The 19421-nt window shown below is 39.2% G+C and overlaps 1 protein-coding gene across 3 annotated transcripts in view; it reads left to right on the top strand.

Annotated features, from left to right (window-relative positions):
* The window catches only part of LOC140307469 (transcription factor SOX-6-like), a 114241-nt gene that overhangs the window by 26416 nt on the left and 68404 nt on the right, over positions 1 to 19421 (top strand). For 2 of the 3 annotated variants that reach the window (XM_072386373.1, XM_072386374.1), the window contains exons 3-4: positions 12541 to 12808; positions 16151 to 16361. In XM_072386373.1, the coding sequence (XP_072242474.1) occupies positions 12545 to 12808; positions 16151 to 16361 (475 nt within the window). In that variant the 5' untranslated portion in view covers positions 12541 to 12544. The remainder of the gene's footprint in view (positions 1 to 12540; positions 12809 to 16150; positions 16362 to 19421) is intronic. The other variant, XM_072386375.1, reaches the window with a different exon arrangement.

A 19421-nucleotide genomic window follows, 5' to 3' on the forward strand; every position in this document is an offset into this window, starting at 1 on the left:
GAGGCCTTGTGCGTCATTAACAATGCATATTCCCTGTAGGACAATGGATACCTTGTGCGGCATGGATAGCCTCTGAGCCCACAGTGCACATTCACACCTCTCTCAACACTCAAGGTATTGACTGTGTGTGTGCGCATATTCTACATGTGTTTTTACATCCCCCAGTTTTATGTCCACATCCCAGAGAAACACTGAGCATAATTTATTCACTTTGCCTGTCTGTTTTTTTTCCTTTTCCTCCCAGCTTGGACGAACTGGCTGCTTAAGTGTCTCCTCAGCATTTCATCTCTTTCTGCACTACATGTGTTTATTGAATACAGAGTGCTCGTTGATGGTGTCAAATGCAGCTTATCGACTCACATATAACAGTTTCAGATCACACAGCCTGTTTCCCACGATACAAACATGTACCTAAACACGCTCATGTGCACGCTGTAACGTGTGGCTTCAGTCAGACCAGGGGACACACTGCACAAGGGATTAGTCTGGATTGTGGCAGCCCCACATGCCAGGGGACACTAACATGCCTCCAACCGCCAAACAAGACAACTGCTCCTACAGAGGAGAATATTTCGTGGTGCTCAACAGCTGGTTCAGCAGTTCACCACTCTCACATTTTTTAAATCAACACTACATCAATTGTGCCATGATCATTGAAGCACTTCTACAGCTAAAAGCTACACAAATACACTTATAGATGACAGAGAGCTGCATGATGAAACTAGAAGAGATACAAATGTAGGCTTATTTTCAGATGACTGCCTGAACTTAAAAATTTTAAGCCTTTTGCTCTGTTGCACTTGCTGTAAAACCATTAGGGTAAAAGTGTCCCACAAACGCTGGGTTTGTTGAAAATGCAGTCACATCATCTCCACTCTTTCTCCTGACAGAGAGTTATGGGCTAGCGTCATGAGTGGAAATTAAACTTGTGTTCTGAGTACAGGCGACTCTTTAGTAACATCTGTAGACATTACACATTTACGACGGTCAATAATTGAATATGATGTTTATTGACTAACTGAAAGTAGCTCGCTTCTGAATAATGCAGCCACTTCATGCTAACAAAGCTGAGGAAATCTTCAAAGCTCTTTCTCAGATAGGGAACAAAGCTCATTGTCAGGGGATAGAAAGGCAACAGGGATTACAACGGGGGCATGCAGTGAAACGGCTTGTCAGTCCTAATCTGGGATTTGCAGGCATTCACGCCTTTGGGGCGTTCTAAAAGCCACCTGTTTGGACACTGCAGCAGATGATGTTACACTTCAGAGCTGTCATAGAAAAAAGCCCCTTTTAAATATACAATTTATTTCAATTTAGGTTGGGAAAAAGGAAAATAAAACTGGGTCTAGCGGTCCAACACTACTTTTCCCTAAATACTCTTTGAACATGGCATAATTTAGGACTGGCAATAGTTTCTTATTAAGATTATTTTGTTGTTTTTTTTTGAGGCTTTGATGCCCAAATGTCATCAAACCCATAACGTGAGCAAAAAACTGTCCTCAAATTTAGTCTGTATGAGAGCTGTAGTTCCTCCGGCCCATTTTGTCCTCTCAACTCAACTTTCACTGAATAATAAATGTGTATCAGGGATTGACTGATGCTGTAAACCACCACAGAGGAACAAGTAAACATGGCTGTCTGATGATTGTTCTCAGCTTTGGTGAGACCCCTCGAGTTTCGTAATGACTTACTGGAGCTCGCTTTTCCCTGCCGCTCGCCTCAGGGCTGATGTGATCGGTCATGTGTGAGGGCAGCTGTCATATCGCCACAAGCTTCTGTGATAACTTTCTACTGCTGATGTCACCCTGAAATAGACTTCAATGCCAATGATACGCCTGAAATGTAACCCTTTTAAGAACGAACCCCCTTTCGTTTCTTAATCTGCTTGATTTATTTAACGTAGAAAACACATTTGTCCTCCATTTGTTGATTTCTAAACTTAACTCTAGCTTCTTTTTTTTTTTTTCAAGTTGAAAAACTTTGAGTGAGCCTTTTTTTATTAAATATATGCAAAATTGAATTCAGAGACATTTAGCACCTGTCTTCTTTGAAAAGTTATTCATAGTTTCATTCTTATTCTTAAGATAATAGGATTTCCTCTTGTTTACAGCTTCTGACAACTAGATGGAGAGGTCGAGCAAAACAAGGCTTAAAACTTGTGTAATAAGCTTATTTGTGCATCGCAGTGGAATTATGTTTGTCCCTAATGAGGTCAAAGGAAACTAGTGGCTTCAAGTGAGACAGCAGGTTTGGGTGCTCCATCAGATCCTGCTGACAAATATTGTATTACCGCCTGTAAAATGTTTGTGGAATGGCAAACTGTATATACTTTAAGCTGATATGAATCAGAGGGGAACTTAAAGGGAGCACAATAGCAGTGTGAGTTTTTAAATGTTCTATTTGTGCAGTCTTGGATGTGTATGTGTGTCATTTCAACTGCTGAAAGTGGATGGTGTATCAGAAAGCTTTTGTCCATTTTAGTATGTGATTGTCAATAGGAGGCTAAATATCTGCAATTGGTTTTGTGTCTGTTTCGAATTTTGTTTAACAGTTTAATGGCATAATAAGATAACCCACAAATTCTGAAACATCCCAATGAAAAAGTGAGGTCACGAACAGGCTTATATCACAAATATGTGAAATGAGCATGACCTCTTCCTGCATTACATGGTGGAGGCACTTAATGTGTTAAAATTAGATGCTGACATCATGGCAAAATGACAAGTTCCTTCTCCACTGACAATACGGAATGAAAAAGTCATTCTAATTTAATTTATTTCTGTCAGACCTGCCTGCTCCGTTATCGGTGTGATGAGTCCCACCCCAGCTGGTGGTCACACAACTGCTGCATCTGTGAAAAAGTCAGAAAGGGATTCCGAGGAGAGCAAAATTGAGTCCCCTTGTCATTTTCCAGGCAGCTTCGGACTCCCCGAATCATGAATTTTCCAAATCCTTGCCAAGAGGGTTTGTGCCTAAACTAAACAAAGCATTTTTTGCCAAACAGTGACTGAAAACAAAAGCAACAATTTCCTTAAATGTACACAAAATAGGTCAATAGAGCAATGATTTACTTCCAAATCAAACCAGCTTTTCTTGGCTTTGAATTCTATGCTACTCCTGCCCTTTTTTTTGTTTTAGTCTGTCTTTTGAGAAAATGAATTTGTATGTCCAGAAGAAACTTTCTGTGGGCATTATTTGCATATTGCTTGGATGGAATTGAACACATTATTTTTTAACGCCACATAATTACAGAGTCTATTTTATTCATTTCTGCAGAGTCAGGATGTTTGTAAAATATCCTTTGGAGATGCCACAGAGTCAGTCTAATTACTTAAAGACACTATGTAGTGATTTTGTTTTCTATATTAATTATTATATATTTAAGCCTGCTGTCCTATGGGCAGAATTGGTCTGTTTCTATGATGACATGTTAAAGAGAAATTTGATCATTCAACAAAATGTTTACAACTTCTAACTACAGAGAGGAAGCACACAACAGTCCTTTTTGCCAACTGTATGTTGACTGGTCTTCAGTGGTTTCTTCAGTGGTGTTCTCTGTATCGCTGCCATGCAGTAGATAAAAGCATATGTGTACTGAATTTGTGTTAGCTATGGGTGTGTTTGCATGCCAGGAAAAATAACAAGCACAAGGGAGGGTGTTGGTCACTACAGCCACTTCTGGATTTCTGGGGGTCTTGTGGTTTTAGAGCAGCATAGCTGGGGCACAGAGCCTGAACACAGAGACCCAGAGCACAGTGGTGAGTGTTTACGCCCACTGTACAAATGACGCATTCATCATTATTCGAGTGTTCCATCATTGCTTTTGATTTGATATTTTCCGTCAGGAGGTTTACTGGAGACACAGGATTCAGTGTGTATCTGACGAGGGACAAAATCCTGAAGTTATAATGTTTGTCCATTTGGGAATATTTCAATATTTTGTGGAGATTTAGTGGTCGATTTCCTTTATGGGGAAGGGAATGTGTATTGGCAAGTTTGGAACTAAAGAAATATACTAACAGTAACCCTGCAAAAAGGTTGTTAATTTTTTTTAATTGTTATTATTTTGAGTGACTTACATGGCAAGCAGAGCAATATGCTTAGGATGCTGACCTAGTTATGAACATATTTGTATTGCTGAGGTGTGTCTTTGCAAAATCCCTCAGACAGTATGCTTCACAAATCACCTCTCTCAGAGTTTAGGTATTGTGTTGGTGAAGTAGCAACTCAGTGTAAGGGTTAGGGTACAGCAGAAGAAAAGAAAAAGTCACAAGTAGGAAAATAGTGAAATAAAGAACTGCAGAACAAATCTTGAATGAATTAACAAACTATTTATTGCACGAATGTCTGTGGATTAGAACCTTTGGCCATGCAGTCCTTCCTCCTTAGAAGTGCTTTTTGACCAAGTAAACACATGGAAAGTAGATGTAATCATGTAGTAACACATACAGCAACATAAAATATCAATGAGCTATCAATATTGAAACTTAAGGTGCATTTTTATTGGGAACAGCGTAAGGTAAACATAATAGATGTACAATTTTTTTATCTTTATCATGAAATTCCAATGTTCCAATGTTCTGCCCTGTGGACCAATTAATAATACTTCAACCTATATAACCTAACAATACAAAATTCTTTTAAATCCAACACTTTTTCAGAGCAGAAACTCTGATCAGTTTGCAGCTTTGTCTGCAAACGAATGAGGAAATAAACATAGAGCTGCCTCAATATATGTGAAATCTGTATATGAAAAGTTCAACCAGCAGTGCTCATGCAAATGTCCGAGTGATGATAAGATGTAGCACTGGAATGTCTCAAGTCAAACATTTATGAAGCATGCAACATGTTTTGCCATCTGGCCATCTTCTTAGAAGCATATTTTACTGGTCAACTGTGATATTAATATATACTTATATTAAATATTTAATGTAATATTGTAATTTTTTGGATTGAAATCAATGGGTTAAGTTTAGAGGTGTTATTCAGTTTTGGGAGCGCTGCTTTGTGGTTGTAAAAATCTTTTTTCACCGAGGTAAATATATAGAGCTCCTCAGTGTGACACACTGATGGTCGCACAATGACTTCTGTTTACCTGAGAATGGTGAAGGGATTTGGCTGTGATGGCTGATTGATGCAGTTACTTATGTGACCCGACAATAGTACGCAGCGTCCACCCCCTGCTCACCTCCCGTCATTGTTGCTCTTATGTCATGAAAAGGTCAGAGAATACCTGTGGTCGCACGCGATAAGCAGCTATCTTTGAAACAGCAACTATTTGTTGGTTCTGCTGCCTAAACAACCACAGAGTTGCTTCTAACAATGAAATCCAATAATAACAGCTTGAAATTTCAGAAAACAAAACTGCATTTCTTGCTATTTATGCGGTGACAAAATGGGCTGATTTTCAGGGGAAGCTGGTGCTGCTTTTCTATTTTGGGCAAAAGAGCCAGGATTAGGGAATTTTGGGAGAAAACAGGGCAGCATGTGTGTGTTCACATTCCACATGTCTGACCTATGACAGTGTCTTCTGTTTGCAGCGTTCTGCGATGAACTAAGAGTCAGGACAGACCCAAGATTTAGAGGCTAGGAGACTTGTTCACATACAAGGCCAATTCTTCTCTCTTTCCCCCCCTATTTATTTATCCAGGGGATTTAACTGAGCACACTTTTCTTTTGAGTAACACCCTGCTACTCATTCACACCTGCAAGCTGCAGGCAAGCACAAACATCAACTGATGGCTTCTGAACAATCTTACTGCCATAATTAAGTAAAGAAAAAGTTTAGGGAAAGTAGGATCAATTATTTTTTCTCTCTTCCCTTCAGGTTACACCACACTTGATGCCACAGTTAGGAGCTGTAGGTCTTTGGTGCTTCAGTTCTGGAATTTTGTGAACTTCATGGAAGTGTTAATTGTTGGGATGAATTATTCCGTTTCATGACAGTTGACATCTTTTATTTTCATCTTATTTAAGTCTTGCCTTTCTTTTTTTAACTTAAAATGACCTGCTGAGATGGCAGTACTGAATGGTAATGGGGAAACAAACTAAAGTAATCAGACATTCAAACATCTTTTGAACAAACCACTGCTACTTAGTAAGGATTCACACACTATGCATTTCAGGCTTTGCTTTGCTATACTAGTGGAAAGTTGAGAAAAGTTAAGCTTTTTGAAGCGGCAGCCAATCAAATCGTGTGGCTGATTGCATGTCTGATTTCTTGACTTAAATTGTCACTACAAGTCCAAAGGTCAGGCACGCCTACCAGCAATGTTAAAGCAACACGAGCAAAGTTTGTGAACCCAAAAAATATTTGCTTGTGACTCGTTTTGAAGTATAGTGACCTTTGTTATGCACAAACCTGGGCCTAAAAATGCCCAAGAGTGCCCAGGGGCTGAGATACTGAAGCTCATGACTTTGGTTTCCAGCACCGCACCACATTGGTTTGGTTTATGGTTGCCTGACATTTTTATGGGCTTTTGATGGCATCTTTGTGGCCTCTTCAATGACAATAAATTTATATGCATGGCTGTACATGTGCAGGGCACACATGGAGATTTGTTTTTGTGACAAATTTCACAACTGTAGGGGAGCCAAAGAGCAAAAATGCAGTCAAATTCTGTAGTGTTACTTTAATGCGTCACATTAGTGTGGCGCTATCTTGGCATTGGCATAGTAGTTAAACATCCATCGCACTTTACAGATGGAAATGTAGTTCTAGCTCTGCTCTGATATTTTTCTTTTATAACTGAATAACATTTTTTTCAGTTATTTTCCCTTTGTGCTTTGGTTTAACCTCTGAATGAAGACATCATGTCAAACTGTTCATGTTCTCGAACCTTGCAAATGTTGATGTGCTAGCAGGCCTGTCTTTAAAGGCATCTGCACAACCTAAAAAATACCAAAGAAGATAAAATGACCACAGATGTTATTGAAATATTGATCCATCTTTTTTCTATACCCGCTTAATCCGTCGGTCATCGGGTCATCGGGCGAGATTGAAATATTGAGTTCCACTTACAAGTAAAGGAGATTGGTTTAAAATTTGCTATCGTGTTTGCTTGCATATTGCACTTTCGTACAGCTTCTATGAGTGCTACTCCTGCTGTGTAGCTCTGTGAGTTTCTCAGCAGTGACACCTACTGTTTAGGAAAAAGATTGCAGTGGGTTCAGTGCATCTTGAGCGCTTGTAAAAATGATTATGGCTCTGTGTCGATGTCACAATTTGCTGGCGCAAAGTTCAATGCAGTGATCATAATAATGGATTTAAGGGGCTTTATTTCTTAACCCTGTGAACGGTGATGTTCCTATGTCACCAGATGAAGTTTTCCTTAAAAATAGAAATTATTAACAGTACCAGAAATATTGGATGCTTTTGCAAGAATGCAATCGACTATATCAACTTTCTCATGGATTTAGTTTATGTATAGCTTGTGTTGCTTTGTGGCCTGCCTGCTAACACAGAGGGCCTCTGTGTATCCCCAGGAACCTTCAGTTTGCTCTCTTTCCCTTTATTTTCTTGCTGGTCCAAAAGACAAACAATTTCAAGGAAAGTCCTCATTTTCCTCTATCCTCCTTTTTTCTCTTCTCTTGTTCTCTGTCTCCCTTTCTCTTTGCTATTTCCCACTTCCTCAGTTCTATCCAGCTGGGACGGCTGGAGATTTTACACCCAATTGGTCCAGTTGGAGGCCTTTGTCGGAGCCCTTCTCTCACTCCACAAGTGGCAGAAGGGACCTGGGCTGTGAAAGGCGCTTTGTGTACTGTTTTTCTAAGAGGGGGCCCTCTCTCTCCCACTCTCATCTGTCACAGGTCCCTCTCCGTCCACACTCCACAATGCCTGATTGTTTTTGCCAAGTCGCCAGGTTCCAGGCCAGATCTGAACAACATTCTCCTGCCAAATTCCAACCCTGGTTTTCGTTTTTCTTTCACTCACAATGGGATGCTAGGTTTCTGTCGATATTTTGAAGGGGGACATAACTAACTGTCCACCATCAACACTCTTCCTGAGTGTGTCTATGAGCAAAAGCTGTAAATATTTCCTAAGGCAGTAGAGAAAGGAAAATAACTTAAACAAAAATGCTTGAAGACAATAGTAAGTAATAACTGAGTGTACATTTATTGTGATTATTACTGACTAAAGTTATAAAACAAGCACTCAACTTAGATATTATCATCAGGCTGTTACTTGTGTGGTTACCTTTCTGAATTCATGCATACAAGAATAACTGTGAAGTGCTTGAGAATGAAAAATCAAAACTCCTCACTCAACAGTATGTTCTCTGTTTAGTTATCAAGCAGTCTAACCAGTATCACTTTCCAAGAAATCTCTTATCCAGGACAACTGCTTTCAGGGGGAAACTTTTGGCGTTTTTCTTGATGGCTGACAAAATGAGAAGGCTTTCAGAGTGCTGGTGATGTGTGTGAAAATGTATTTGTTTTTCGGGTACTCCGGGAACATTATCTCTTGCGTGTTTCCTGAGACTGTCTCTGTGTTGCCAAACTGATTTCTCTATCATTTTGGGAGAAGGTTGTTCAAGCTGCTACAATCACTCAGCATCTCCCTACGTCAGAAGGGATTAGTGGTCAGAAAATCCAGTTATGGTTATAAAATATTTCTTTAGGTTGTAGGTTGTGATGTCCAGCTCTAGCTTTTGACTATGTATATATATATATATATATATATATATATATATATATATATGTAGAAACTCCCTAATCCGAAACCCGAACCAGAGTACCCGAAAAACAAATACATTTTCAAACACATCACTGACACTCTGAAAGCCTTCTCATTTTGTCAGCCATCAAGAAATAAAAGAAACAAGTATTAACTTTAGGGAGTTGCTACATACATACATGTATATATATATATATACAATGTCTGGTTAGTCAAACAAAGGACACATCGGGAATAGTAGTGTCTGAGATGTTTGTGCATGATGTACACTGTTGTCCTGCTTCAGCCAATTACAAAAGGCCTCATGGAATGCTTACCAACAAACTCAATGCTGTTGCATGGTGAAACCCTATCAGTGGCAGCAGGTTAAGAGGCTGGGCATTCCTGGCCATATGAGACACCAGTTCCAAGAAACTAAGACTTAAGCTCACCCATAAACACAGCAGCAGCAATATTGTCAGCTAAATATAGGCCTCCCTCTGTCTTCTCCTTCCTTGGCTCCCCACGGCTCTCTCATCGCTTCAGTGTGGGGTGCATGGGCTGATCGTGGATAAGTTATTTGTTGCCTATACCGCTGTGTAAAATCTCAGTCTCAGGATGACACCAGTGGCAGGTTGTAAAGTTTAATAGAAATTAAAGCTTCAAAAAACACTTATACTTGTACAATTAGATTTCACCAAAAGTTGAATAATAAGAATAAAAAACAAAACAGTTGATTGCTAACTTGACAGTTCTTATTCCTGTCATGTCAAGATTGCATAGAAAGAGGTTTCATATCTTTTTCTCGGTTTTCTAAGCCAGTAACCTGATGCCACGTGGCTATGTTGAAAATTTTGGCAAAGCTTTCTGCAGCAACGCTATTTTTCTTTTTTTGTTGGGTTTTTGTTGCCCAACGATGATACTTTCTTCACCTTAACAAAATACTTTTAATATGTAGCAAAGTATTGGCACAGCAAGAAGAAAGTAGAAACCAAATTAATAAAAAGGAAGAAGTGTGAAAACACACGAGTGTCATGTTTGGTATTTGAATATATATCCTCATCTTCTCCTCCAACCTGTTGTGTCTATGTTACATGCTGATCAGATACACTATGGAATTATGTTTTCTATCAGCACAGCTGGTGAGTTATTATGACCACAGAAGATTAACTAGTATAGGCAACTGTAAATTAGTTCCCTGTACCTAGAAAACTGACGGCAAAGGGGTCACCTGTGTTGAAATTTAAATGTACGCAGGCTAAAGTAGCCAACATTTATTTATAATTTGAAAGAGTGGAGGAGGCAAGATGTGTTCAGTTGGTTGCAATCTGCATTTTCACCACTAGATGCTGCTAAATCCTTCCACTGCTCCTTACAAATATTGACTGCTTTAAGTGTGTGGCTTGCACTTTTATCTGGACCAACTTTCTGCGAGAAACTTTGAGAACAGTAAAAACTGCATTAATGAGATTGGACGGGATCAACAAAAAGCACATTTATATTGATTTTAGAAAAGTTGCATTTCTAAACAGGTTTTTTAATCACAGATACACCTGATAAAACAAGCCAATTAGATTCTTTCCATCTCCCAATATTCACATGTTGACCTCAGTGTCCTGTGGGCTACAGTTTATTCAGAATATGTAGCCTAACTACCGCTGCTTCCCAAGGGACAAGCTTATGCTATGACACCATTACACTATATCCTACAGGCTGTGTTGGATAACAATTTCTGATAAGCACACCTTTCTTATATAATTAGTTGGATTAATATTTTTGCCTGAAATATTCAGCACACACAGCAAGATTAAGATTAAGATGCCAGCTGTCTTGCAGTTGTTGCTGTCAGTTTCAGAGCCTCCGTGTGAGATGTTATGGTTGGTAGCGGTCTGTTTCAGGAAGGAAAAAGTTTGCTGTGCCCACCCTTGTAGCCCTGACTGCAGCACCTTGCATCAATGCAGATCAGAGTGATTTGAAGCGGGACTGAAAGTCAATTAAACACTTTCCCATTGCACGAAGAAGCCATAAGCTAATCAGTGTTAGTGTTTCTTTTTTTCTTTATCCGTGTGTAGTTTGATTTAGTTTGTTTCCAGTCTAAAGAAAAGGATGACTTTGTTATGGTGGTGGTCTATTAATGGTTCTCGAACATCATCAGGTCAAAGTTAAGTAAGTTTCCCCTTTCATGCAATGACGCTCTACAGCCCTCCTCTAATTTACCCTGCATTACAGAGTCACTGGACGCTGCATTCCGACAGAGGTAGTAAAAAGTGACATGCACAGAATATTATGGCTCACAGAGTCCCAGAACAACAGTCAGACCCAGAAAGAAATCCAACCCTTTTTATCCACTTCATTCATCTATAATCTGTTATTGCATATTATTTCTCACCATCCATTTTTTTTAATCTCCCAGTGACTTTCATTTTGATCAGTAGTTGTAGTAATTCTTAACTCCCTCTCTAGATTTAATAGTATTCACCTACTCCAGTGAAAATCTGCTTATTCCTTCTAACTCAGGATCTAACTTGTGTTTAAAGGCACTCAAGAGGCTACATATTTCAGATGGACAGCCTGCTGTGATTTTCTTAACATTAACATTGAAGTAGCAATCTGTTTTGCCTCACAGAAGTTTTATATGTGTGTAGTGGAGAGGGCTGGGTGGAACTGTTTTTAGTTATCAAAGTTGAAACTGATGCTTTTTCTGTTGATATAGTTATTCTCAGTTATCACATTCTGTAGCAATTTGGTTTGGGTTTGATTTCTTAGAGAATTTTATGTTTGTATATGTGTTTGAATTTGACGAATAAGGACAGAAAGTGACATTCTGGTAAGCAAGATAAAAGTTTAGAACTAAGACTCATTGCTGGAGATGAGTATTAGCAGAAAGAATGCAGTCAGCAAAGGTCCTCACAAGTACAGTGCAACAAGGGCAAGTCATAACAGTAAATGATGTATTAGCCTAATGACTCTCCCAGCCTGAGGTTTACATAAGAAAAATGAGAGATTCTTCTACTTGAAACCATCAGCACTGTGTCTGCGTCTTTAACAGCTCCGAGGTGATGAGAGGCCTTAATGCTGCTTAATAGATTATTAGATTATCCCTGCGTGTGCTTATGTGTGTTAGCCCGTGAGCGATTGTCAGTATGAAAGTGTGTATGCTCCTCTAAATGAATGTGCATGTAAATGCCAAAAATACAACATGTACTTTAAATCGTCCTTGAACTGTGCTTTAATTACAAGTTAAACCTTTATGTATCTGCATTTTAAATAAACTTGTGGCTTTGAATTATCTATTCAAATATATGCTTGTAAAATCTGCAACTGTTTATTACATTCTGTGGTTTCTATGTGCAGTCGGAGCAAACTTTAAAAAAAAAAAGCGGCTTCTTCCATATATGATACTTACAATGATAATAATAGTACAATAATTGCATTGCATTTTACTTTTCTGAACTTAATTAGCATTCAGCTAAACGAATATAGTCAACTATTAGCAAGAAAAACAAGTGACAAGTATATAGGTGTTATTTCAGCTGAGTGAACATGCAGCTTTATTTAAAGCCATAAAAGGAAATAAGAACATAACAAACATTAGACTGTACATTATTTTGCTCATTTTGAATACAAAATCATTAATTGGATTAGAAAGAAAGGAGGTGTTTTCATGTCAGCGGCGTCTCATATGAAAAGGGCTTCATGAGGATCTCAGTTTGGCTGCTGACAGGTGTCTCTCAATCTTTCTCATCATGAGATAAGAGACACTAGTTTGCTGCTGTTCATGTGTCACTTCTGTTTGCATCCATACAAGCTGACAAGAGTGGAATTCCCAGAGTGCAAACTGAGACCACCAAAACCCCTTTCATTTATTTTTTTTCCCATCACAGAGTGATGTCTTCCATGCGAGCAACACCTCCCTTTCATCCACCATCTGAGGAGGCAGAAGTGATTGGTCAGGACAACTCGGCCTGGGCCAGTGACGAGCGCGACGGCCCAAAAGAGACTGCGTCACCCTCTTTGCACGAACAGCCCCACCCAGATGGACTTCAGCCTGTCAGAGAGAAATCAACGGATGCCGAGTGGGAGAGCGTCGGCTCTGCTATGATGGTGCGAAGTAAATTACACACAGAGAACAGAAATCGACCATTTCTTATCGTGAGATCTGCTGCTCTAACTCAAATCTATAAAACAAATGTGGTTACCGTGTGTACACAGTGTGCACACTTGGGGGACGCAACTCATAAAACACTCATGAAATACATGAGCACACAGAGTGAGCAAATTCTCATGCATAATGATGATTGTGTACTCTTGAGTGCATGCATGTATACATAAATCCACACTGTGCGCGCATGCACACACACGCACACACACACACAACAGCAGTTGTCTCTGGTCCGTTTGCTGCAGGCAGTGCTGTAGGCAGCCCGATGAGGGTCCTCCTCGAGAGGGTTATACCCCGAGCTACATCTCATCTGCACAGCGTGTTTTTAGGTGTTTGTGTGTTTGTTGAGGCGGTAGTTATTTGGTTCTGTCGGTCTGTAAAAGATGACACAGGCTGCACTCGAGTCTTTGAGTTTAGGAAAGTTAGAATTGGGTTTTCAATCGTGTCTTCACTTTGACAAAACGCACCGAACACCACCCCCCCACCCAAAAAAAAGAAGGAAAAGCATTTGTGTTTTGGATTATTCAATATTAAAATATAATTGCAATGTTTTTCTAAGTTATTTTGCATTTGGTATTTTCATAATATACTATTTAATCATCCAAAGTACATAATAAAATTTTTAAATGCAATTAAACTTGCTTTATTTCACTTTGCCACTGCAAGCTTTGAATTAAATGCTGCCTCCACTAAGTCCCACCAAACCATGTTTTGACTGAATGGTTCATAAATGGTCCATGTTGAGACTGGAATTTGGCTAGATTAAGTTTCAGAGTGAACGTTTTTTTTTTAACGTTTATTTGAAGATGTTGATTAAAGAGACTGTCGTTCTTCCAGCAGTGACTACATGGGGGTTTCATTGATAGAGGCAGTGACAACCTGTACTCATGTTCTAAGAATATGCTACCTCTTGAGGTTGTGAGAGCAACTGCATGTGAAGTATCAAATTGGTGTTGGTGGGTTGGTACAATGTATTTTAACCACCCAAGAATGTCGTCTGCTCCATTCAGTAAATGCTCATATGAGTGTATTCTTTTTCTGCCATCTGCATAGTTGGCAGTTTAAACGACACCCTTTTGGGTTGTATTGAACAAACAGACTGTCTGGACATTTTTGATGGAAGGACTTGTTGTGAGTAAACATTTACATTTAGCCACAAATTTCACTTGGATTGACAGTAGAAATTGGGATCGCTTACTTAGGAATCAAACTTGAGATCTTGAGATCTTTTCATGACTTGCTGAGCTACACAGCCATGTCATAATACAAGCACCATCACTGTGTTGTATAGCTGATCCCAGGGAACATTCTGTGAGCGGAAGAGTTACTGAGTTGAACCAGTAATTCCTAATTCACACTAAATGATTTAAATGCCATTTTTTGGCAGTGATATGGGGTTAGTTTAGATATACCACCTTTACACCAAACATGACATTTTTGCACATGAATGCTACAGCAGTAAGCACAACTTATTTCACATTTATTTAGACTATTCAGCTGCCTAGTTGGTGTTGCTCTGGAGTCATCATATACAGCCGGCATAGATCCTTATCGAAAACATTTTGTATGAAACGTTGATTTCGAACGTTAAAAGTTTCATCCTCATGTAAACTATAGTTCATCTACCATTTAGATGTACATATGGGGAAAGATCCCCATTTTAACCAATATCGTCTTTGTTCCAACTCCCACACGATGACAACTGAAAAGTGAATAAAAAAAAGCTATTTAATGTCCAGACCAAAGTTAAAGTTTTTAGTGAGAAATAGAAATAAAGTTATGAAGAATGAACTGCTTTGCTTAAAACTGGTCTACATTTAGCCTTTAACATTCATGGCTAAATGTTAAGATTGTGCCTTGTGCTCAATGAGTCAGCAGAGGGATGCGAGTGCACCAAACAGTTTTGAATGTCTTAAACACTAACAGTGATGTAACATGTTGTCATTGGTGAAAGTGAAACAAAATCCTGCTTCACTGCACACCATGAGGGGCAACTTACATTAAAGCTTTGCGGGAGTTCACCTACCATTAAGCGGCGACCGCTTAAAAAAAAACCACTTTTTAGATTCCTTGTATACAAATAATCTTCTTTATTGTGTCACATGTGAAACGGATAGTTCAGACCCAGCTCAGTCAGGTGACCCGTTCAAGTTTCAATGCCTTGCTGAAGGACAATTTACAAATTTACACGAGTTGTCACTGACCATCAGATCTTCCTGCCTCGCACCATTCTGCTTACATAACTTCCTGTGTGCAGACTTAAAACAACACACCTGAACAATCCATGAGTGACACACAATCTTCCAATCCTCATTATAGAGGCATCTCCCGCTTAAAGACAAAGTGCACAACAGGGCCTCCTGGAGCCATTTCAAGGGCGTCTTAAGATCCCGCTGTTCACCAAAGCCCCTTGTCTTTGAAACATAAGCCTCCTAAAGATCCCCCAACTCTGTAAGAGGGTGGAGAAAGCATCCAGAAATAGCGTCGGTGTTAGGACACCTGTGCTGAAGTGTCTGTTGTGTGGGACAATGTGATCATCTTGAAGAGCTTATCTTGATGATAATTATAGACTCCCTGTGCCTCTTGCTTAACTCAGAACCCAGCAGAGCAAACGGCAGCAGGACAAACGCAGTCAAGTCATGCAACAGAAAATATAAAGATCCGTCAAAAATTGTTGTCTGTTATCAGCAAGTTTGAAGTTGTTGGCTTTGGTTCCCCTTTTGTTGAGAGAAGAATTAATTATCATTTTAAAGAAAGAAATATCTCGTTGTAAAGCTGGGGTCTAATAAAGATCATGACTCAGCTGTCTGCTTGAAGTAAGCCTGTAAGTTAGCATGTCTTGAGTAGCTCGATGCAACTCCAGCATTCCACCGCTGCATATAATCAAAAAAGCAGTCTCCTTTTCGCATGCTGTACTCTTGTTGCTTTTTACTTATAAGTGCCTTCAGCTGAAAAACAAGTTTGGCTTTAGCATCTCAGGCTGAGCCACAGCAGTCCGAGGAGATGTAATGGGGCAGCACCACTATGCTTCTGATGACAGCAAGTACTGTAATCATCACATTCTGTCAGTGGCAAAATGCAATCCTAAACTTGACACTTGATGAGTATCATGCCAGTCAGGGTGTGCAAATGTTAAACAGAGCTAAGCAGGACTCAGCTAAATGCTAAATAACACTGCAGGGATATACAGCGTCTTGGAGGAGTGGTGGGATGTTTGTGTCACAAAATTTAAGTTCTCAACGTGAAATTGATTTTCTTATGTGGAAATCTAGTAGCTGTTTTCTTTGTAGAGACTGAACTTTAATTTTTTTTGCTGTTTTTTTTTTTCTCAGGACAATGAAAGCAGCAAAGGCTGCTCAGTGTACTCCTACCGGAATAATTCTACCTCTCCAACCAAGCCAGAGGAGTATCCCAGGGATCGCACAGAGCCAGTGATCGGCCTCGCCTTTGGGACACCGGAGCGACGCAAGGGAAGCCTGGCAGACGTGGTGGACACACTGAAACAGAAGAAGCTCGGGGAGTTGACCAAGACGGAACAAGACGGTGAGAGAAAATTCACATCTTGTCACGTGTGTTTCATTTGCCTTTCTGCGAAAAGCGGCACAAACCACTCTTTTCAGCCTTACCTAATCTTCCGTTCAGACCTGGAGGCTACACACTGCAGACAGTCTTTGACTTGACAACTTCGCTTGTTGTTTTATTGGAAGACAACACTACTGGATCCAAGAGAAATAGTTCTGCCTGGGTTGAACAGTAACACGCTTTTGACTTCATCCGAAGGGCTCTCTGGGAGATTTATTGGCTTACACTGTTTAGAAATATTACATCAACCTGTGACAGAGCATATCATCCTTCAGTCTATTTGGAAGCCATCAAATTAAGAAAATTCAATGCAGTTTTTTGTTGAATTATTACAGTGCAAGGTTAAGTACTTACGGGGGGAGTCATTATGAATTTTCCTTCTCGGGGCTGAGAATCATAAACCTTTAAAAAAAAGAAAGAAAAGAAACTGACAACTTTATTCTCTCACACTTGATTAACATTATACTTGTTATTTCTCCCCCTCTCATAAAGTGAGAACAACCATACACTGCCTGGTTATTTTGTTTTCTCTTTCCTCTTCAGAGGATCTTTGAACATCTGAAATTACAGCTGACAAGCTGACATATCCTTTGGCCAATAGATCACAATATGAATCAGTGAAAACACAGGTTTCCCTCTCACTGCTCCTCTGATCTAATGTAGCAGCGCTTCTCTCAGCATGCCTCTGCCTGCCCCTTCCCTCCCCAAAGCAAGCCAGATCTAAAACCATCTAACACCCCTCTTTACTATTATGTGCAGATAGTAATCGTGATGATATCAGAGGAATGTTTGATCTCCCTCATTTAGAGGTTTTACTTTGTTATTGATACAATAAAGTGGGCTCGATTTGGACAGCCAGAGGCGAAGTACAGTGCCTTAAGTTGAAAAATAGGTAACTTTGCCTCTTATCCACAGCGCAGACACGACTTGAAGGAGAAAACATGTATGTGTTATGACATCACCCAGTCAAATCAAAGCGGACATAAGTGGAAGGAAATGCTCAGTATGGTTTAAGCTTGGATCTTTTTTCATGTTTTTTTCCCCGGTTGATCTTCAAATTAAATTTTTTTTCTTTATTTTGTGAACACGTTTTCCGATTTGCTGCATTTTCCTCTTCATAATTCAATACAGTAAGCATAAAAAAACCTGTTAGACAAAATTAGGGGTGCAGAGATAGGGCCTAACATCAGTATTGGCCAGGATTTAGGTTGTTGATTTCAATGGGCCCAAAGGAAATTTATGATAAGATCAGCCAATGGCTGTGGCCAATATCTAACAGGTGTGTCCTGGTAGTGTTACATTGACTTTGCCCTGAAGCTGTTGATTTATTTACATGTGATTTTGTTGGTTCATGTAAGCACTGCAAAGTCAGTTTTTTTTTCACATGAAAATATTTTTGGTTCATTCTTTGTGATGAAGAACTGAAATACCTTAAAACTGTTTTGTTATTATCGTTTTCTTTTTATAAAGCATGTTTCGCTGGCATTAAAAGGAAAATAGATAACATGACTAATCTATTGGTATGTCTCTTATGTATTCTTTGACAAAATATTTAGTCTTGATATTTTTTCCTTTGCTCCACTGATTAATTGTTTTGCATATTGTATTGTATTATTATCTTTTTATTTTGATGAGCAGAATTTCTGGACAAATTCTTTGAACAAGTGGCCTCCTTTATAATGTGTGCATACTGTACACCCCCTTTGTTATTTCTTGTCTTTCTATTTACTTTCTAACATTCATTTCATGCTTTGAGAAACATAGCAGTCATAAAAAGCATCCATCAGAAAAAGAGGAAGTGCTTCCCATCACACAGATTAAACAAACAGATTTCAGGAACCAAAAGCTTTATGTTGAATTTGATACTGATCCCTGACGAGTGCAGCTTCCAAATGAAAATTTTCTCTCCTGTAAATGCATTTTAAAATATTTCAACCAAGGCCTAAAAAAGTAAATTTCCTGCACAGTTTTCATCCCCATTTGGACAGTATATAAAAAAAGGCCCATATTAAATCGAGCTCTTCCTTTGCTAATTAGCGGAGCTGCTATCCCTGAAGGTTATCGATCGTCCTGCAAGCACTTAGATAAAAATAAACGAGATAAGCATGTGGAATATTACCAGGCACACTTAATCTTACAGCCTTAGTATGAATAAGGCATTGTAAGTGTTCATACGAATTGCTGTGATGCATTGTTAGAATGTCTTTAATTCAGTACTGTGGTAATGCATTTCATTTTGAGCCTGATGCAACCCTACATATGCAGACTGACAGGCACCTCAGCTTTTTTACTTCATGAGCTTAGGCAAAGTGAGATGAGGTAATCAATAGATGGCTGACACTGAATGCTTCATTAAGCGAGTTCTCCTTCTGTGGCTTTCAGAACTGATGAGTGACAAAGCCCCCCCCCCTTTTTCTTTCTTTCTTTTCTCTTTGATTTGTTAATTTGTTTGAATACAGTGTCTTAGTTTAATTAAGTCCTTGTCTCCTTTATCATCACTGTCTCATTCCCTATTTTCTTTTTCACCTGGTAAGAGACTTTTCCTCCTGTTTCTATCCTTCATCTTTAGCAGCCTTTAAAATCACATTTTATGGAATCTCTCTTCGACCGGCGACCTTGCTCACATGGTAAATAAAACCTTTGTTATGCGTTGCCGGTAAAGCATTCCAAATTCATAAGATGTGAGATTTTTACTTTCTTTTTGTTTTGTTAAAAGAATGTAACACAGGAGTGCAAGGTCGTACTGATGAATGAGCCTATACAGAGTCGGGGTTTGACAGAGATTAGAGATTACTTTGTCATTTAAGAAGCACAGCAGCAAGCTCTTTATTTTGATTCTGAATTTGTTGAAAGTTTTTCCTCTTTTTCCTCTCACTCCTCAGCTGTTGTTTAGCTAGACTGATACTTCAAAAGTTGCGTCAACAGTGGGATCCTGTGCCTCATCCTCCTCTGTCAGCTGAGCTCTTCCAGGTTTCATTCAATATGTGATTAAACAGAAAAGACTCAGAGGACTCTTAAACC

Source organism: Leuresthes tenuis, unplaced genomic scaffold, assembly GCF_036924035.1.
Source record: "Leuresthes tenuis unplaced genomic scaffold, fLeuTen1.0.hap1 SCAF_5, whole genome shotgun sequence".
In the NCBI taxonomy this organism is placed as follows: domain Eukaryota; kingdom Metazoa; phylum Chordata; class Actinopteri; order Atheriniformes; family Atherinopsidae; genus Leuresthes; species Leuresthes tenuis.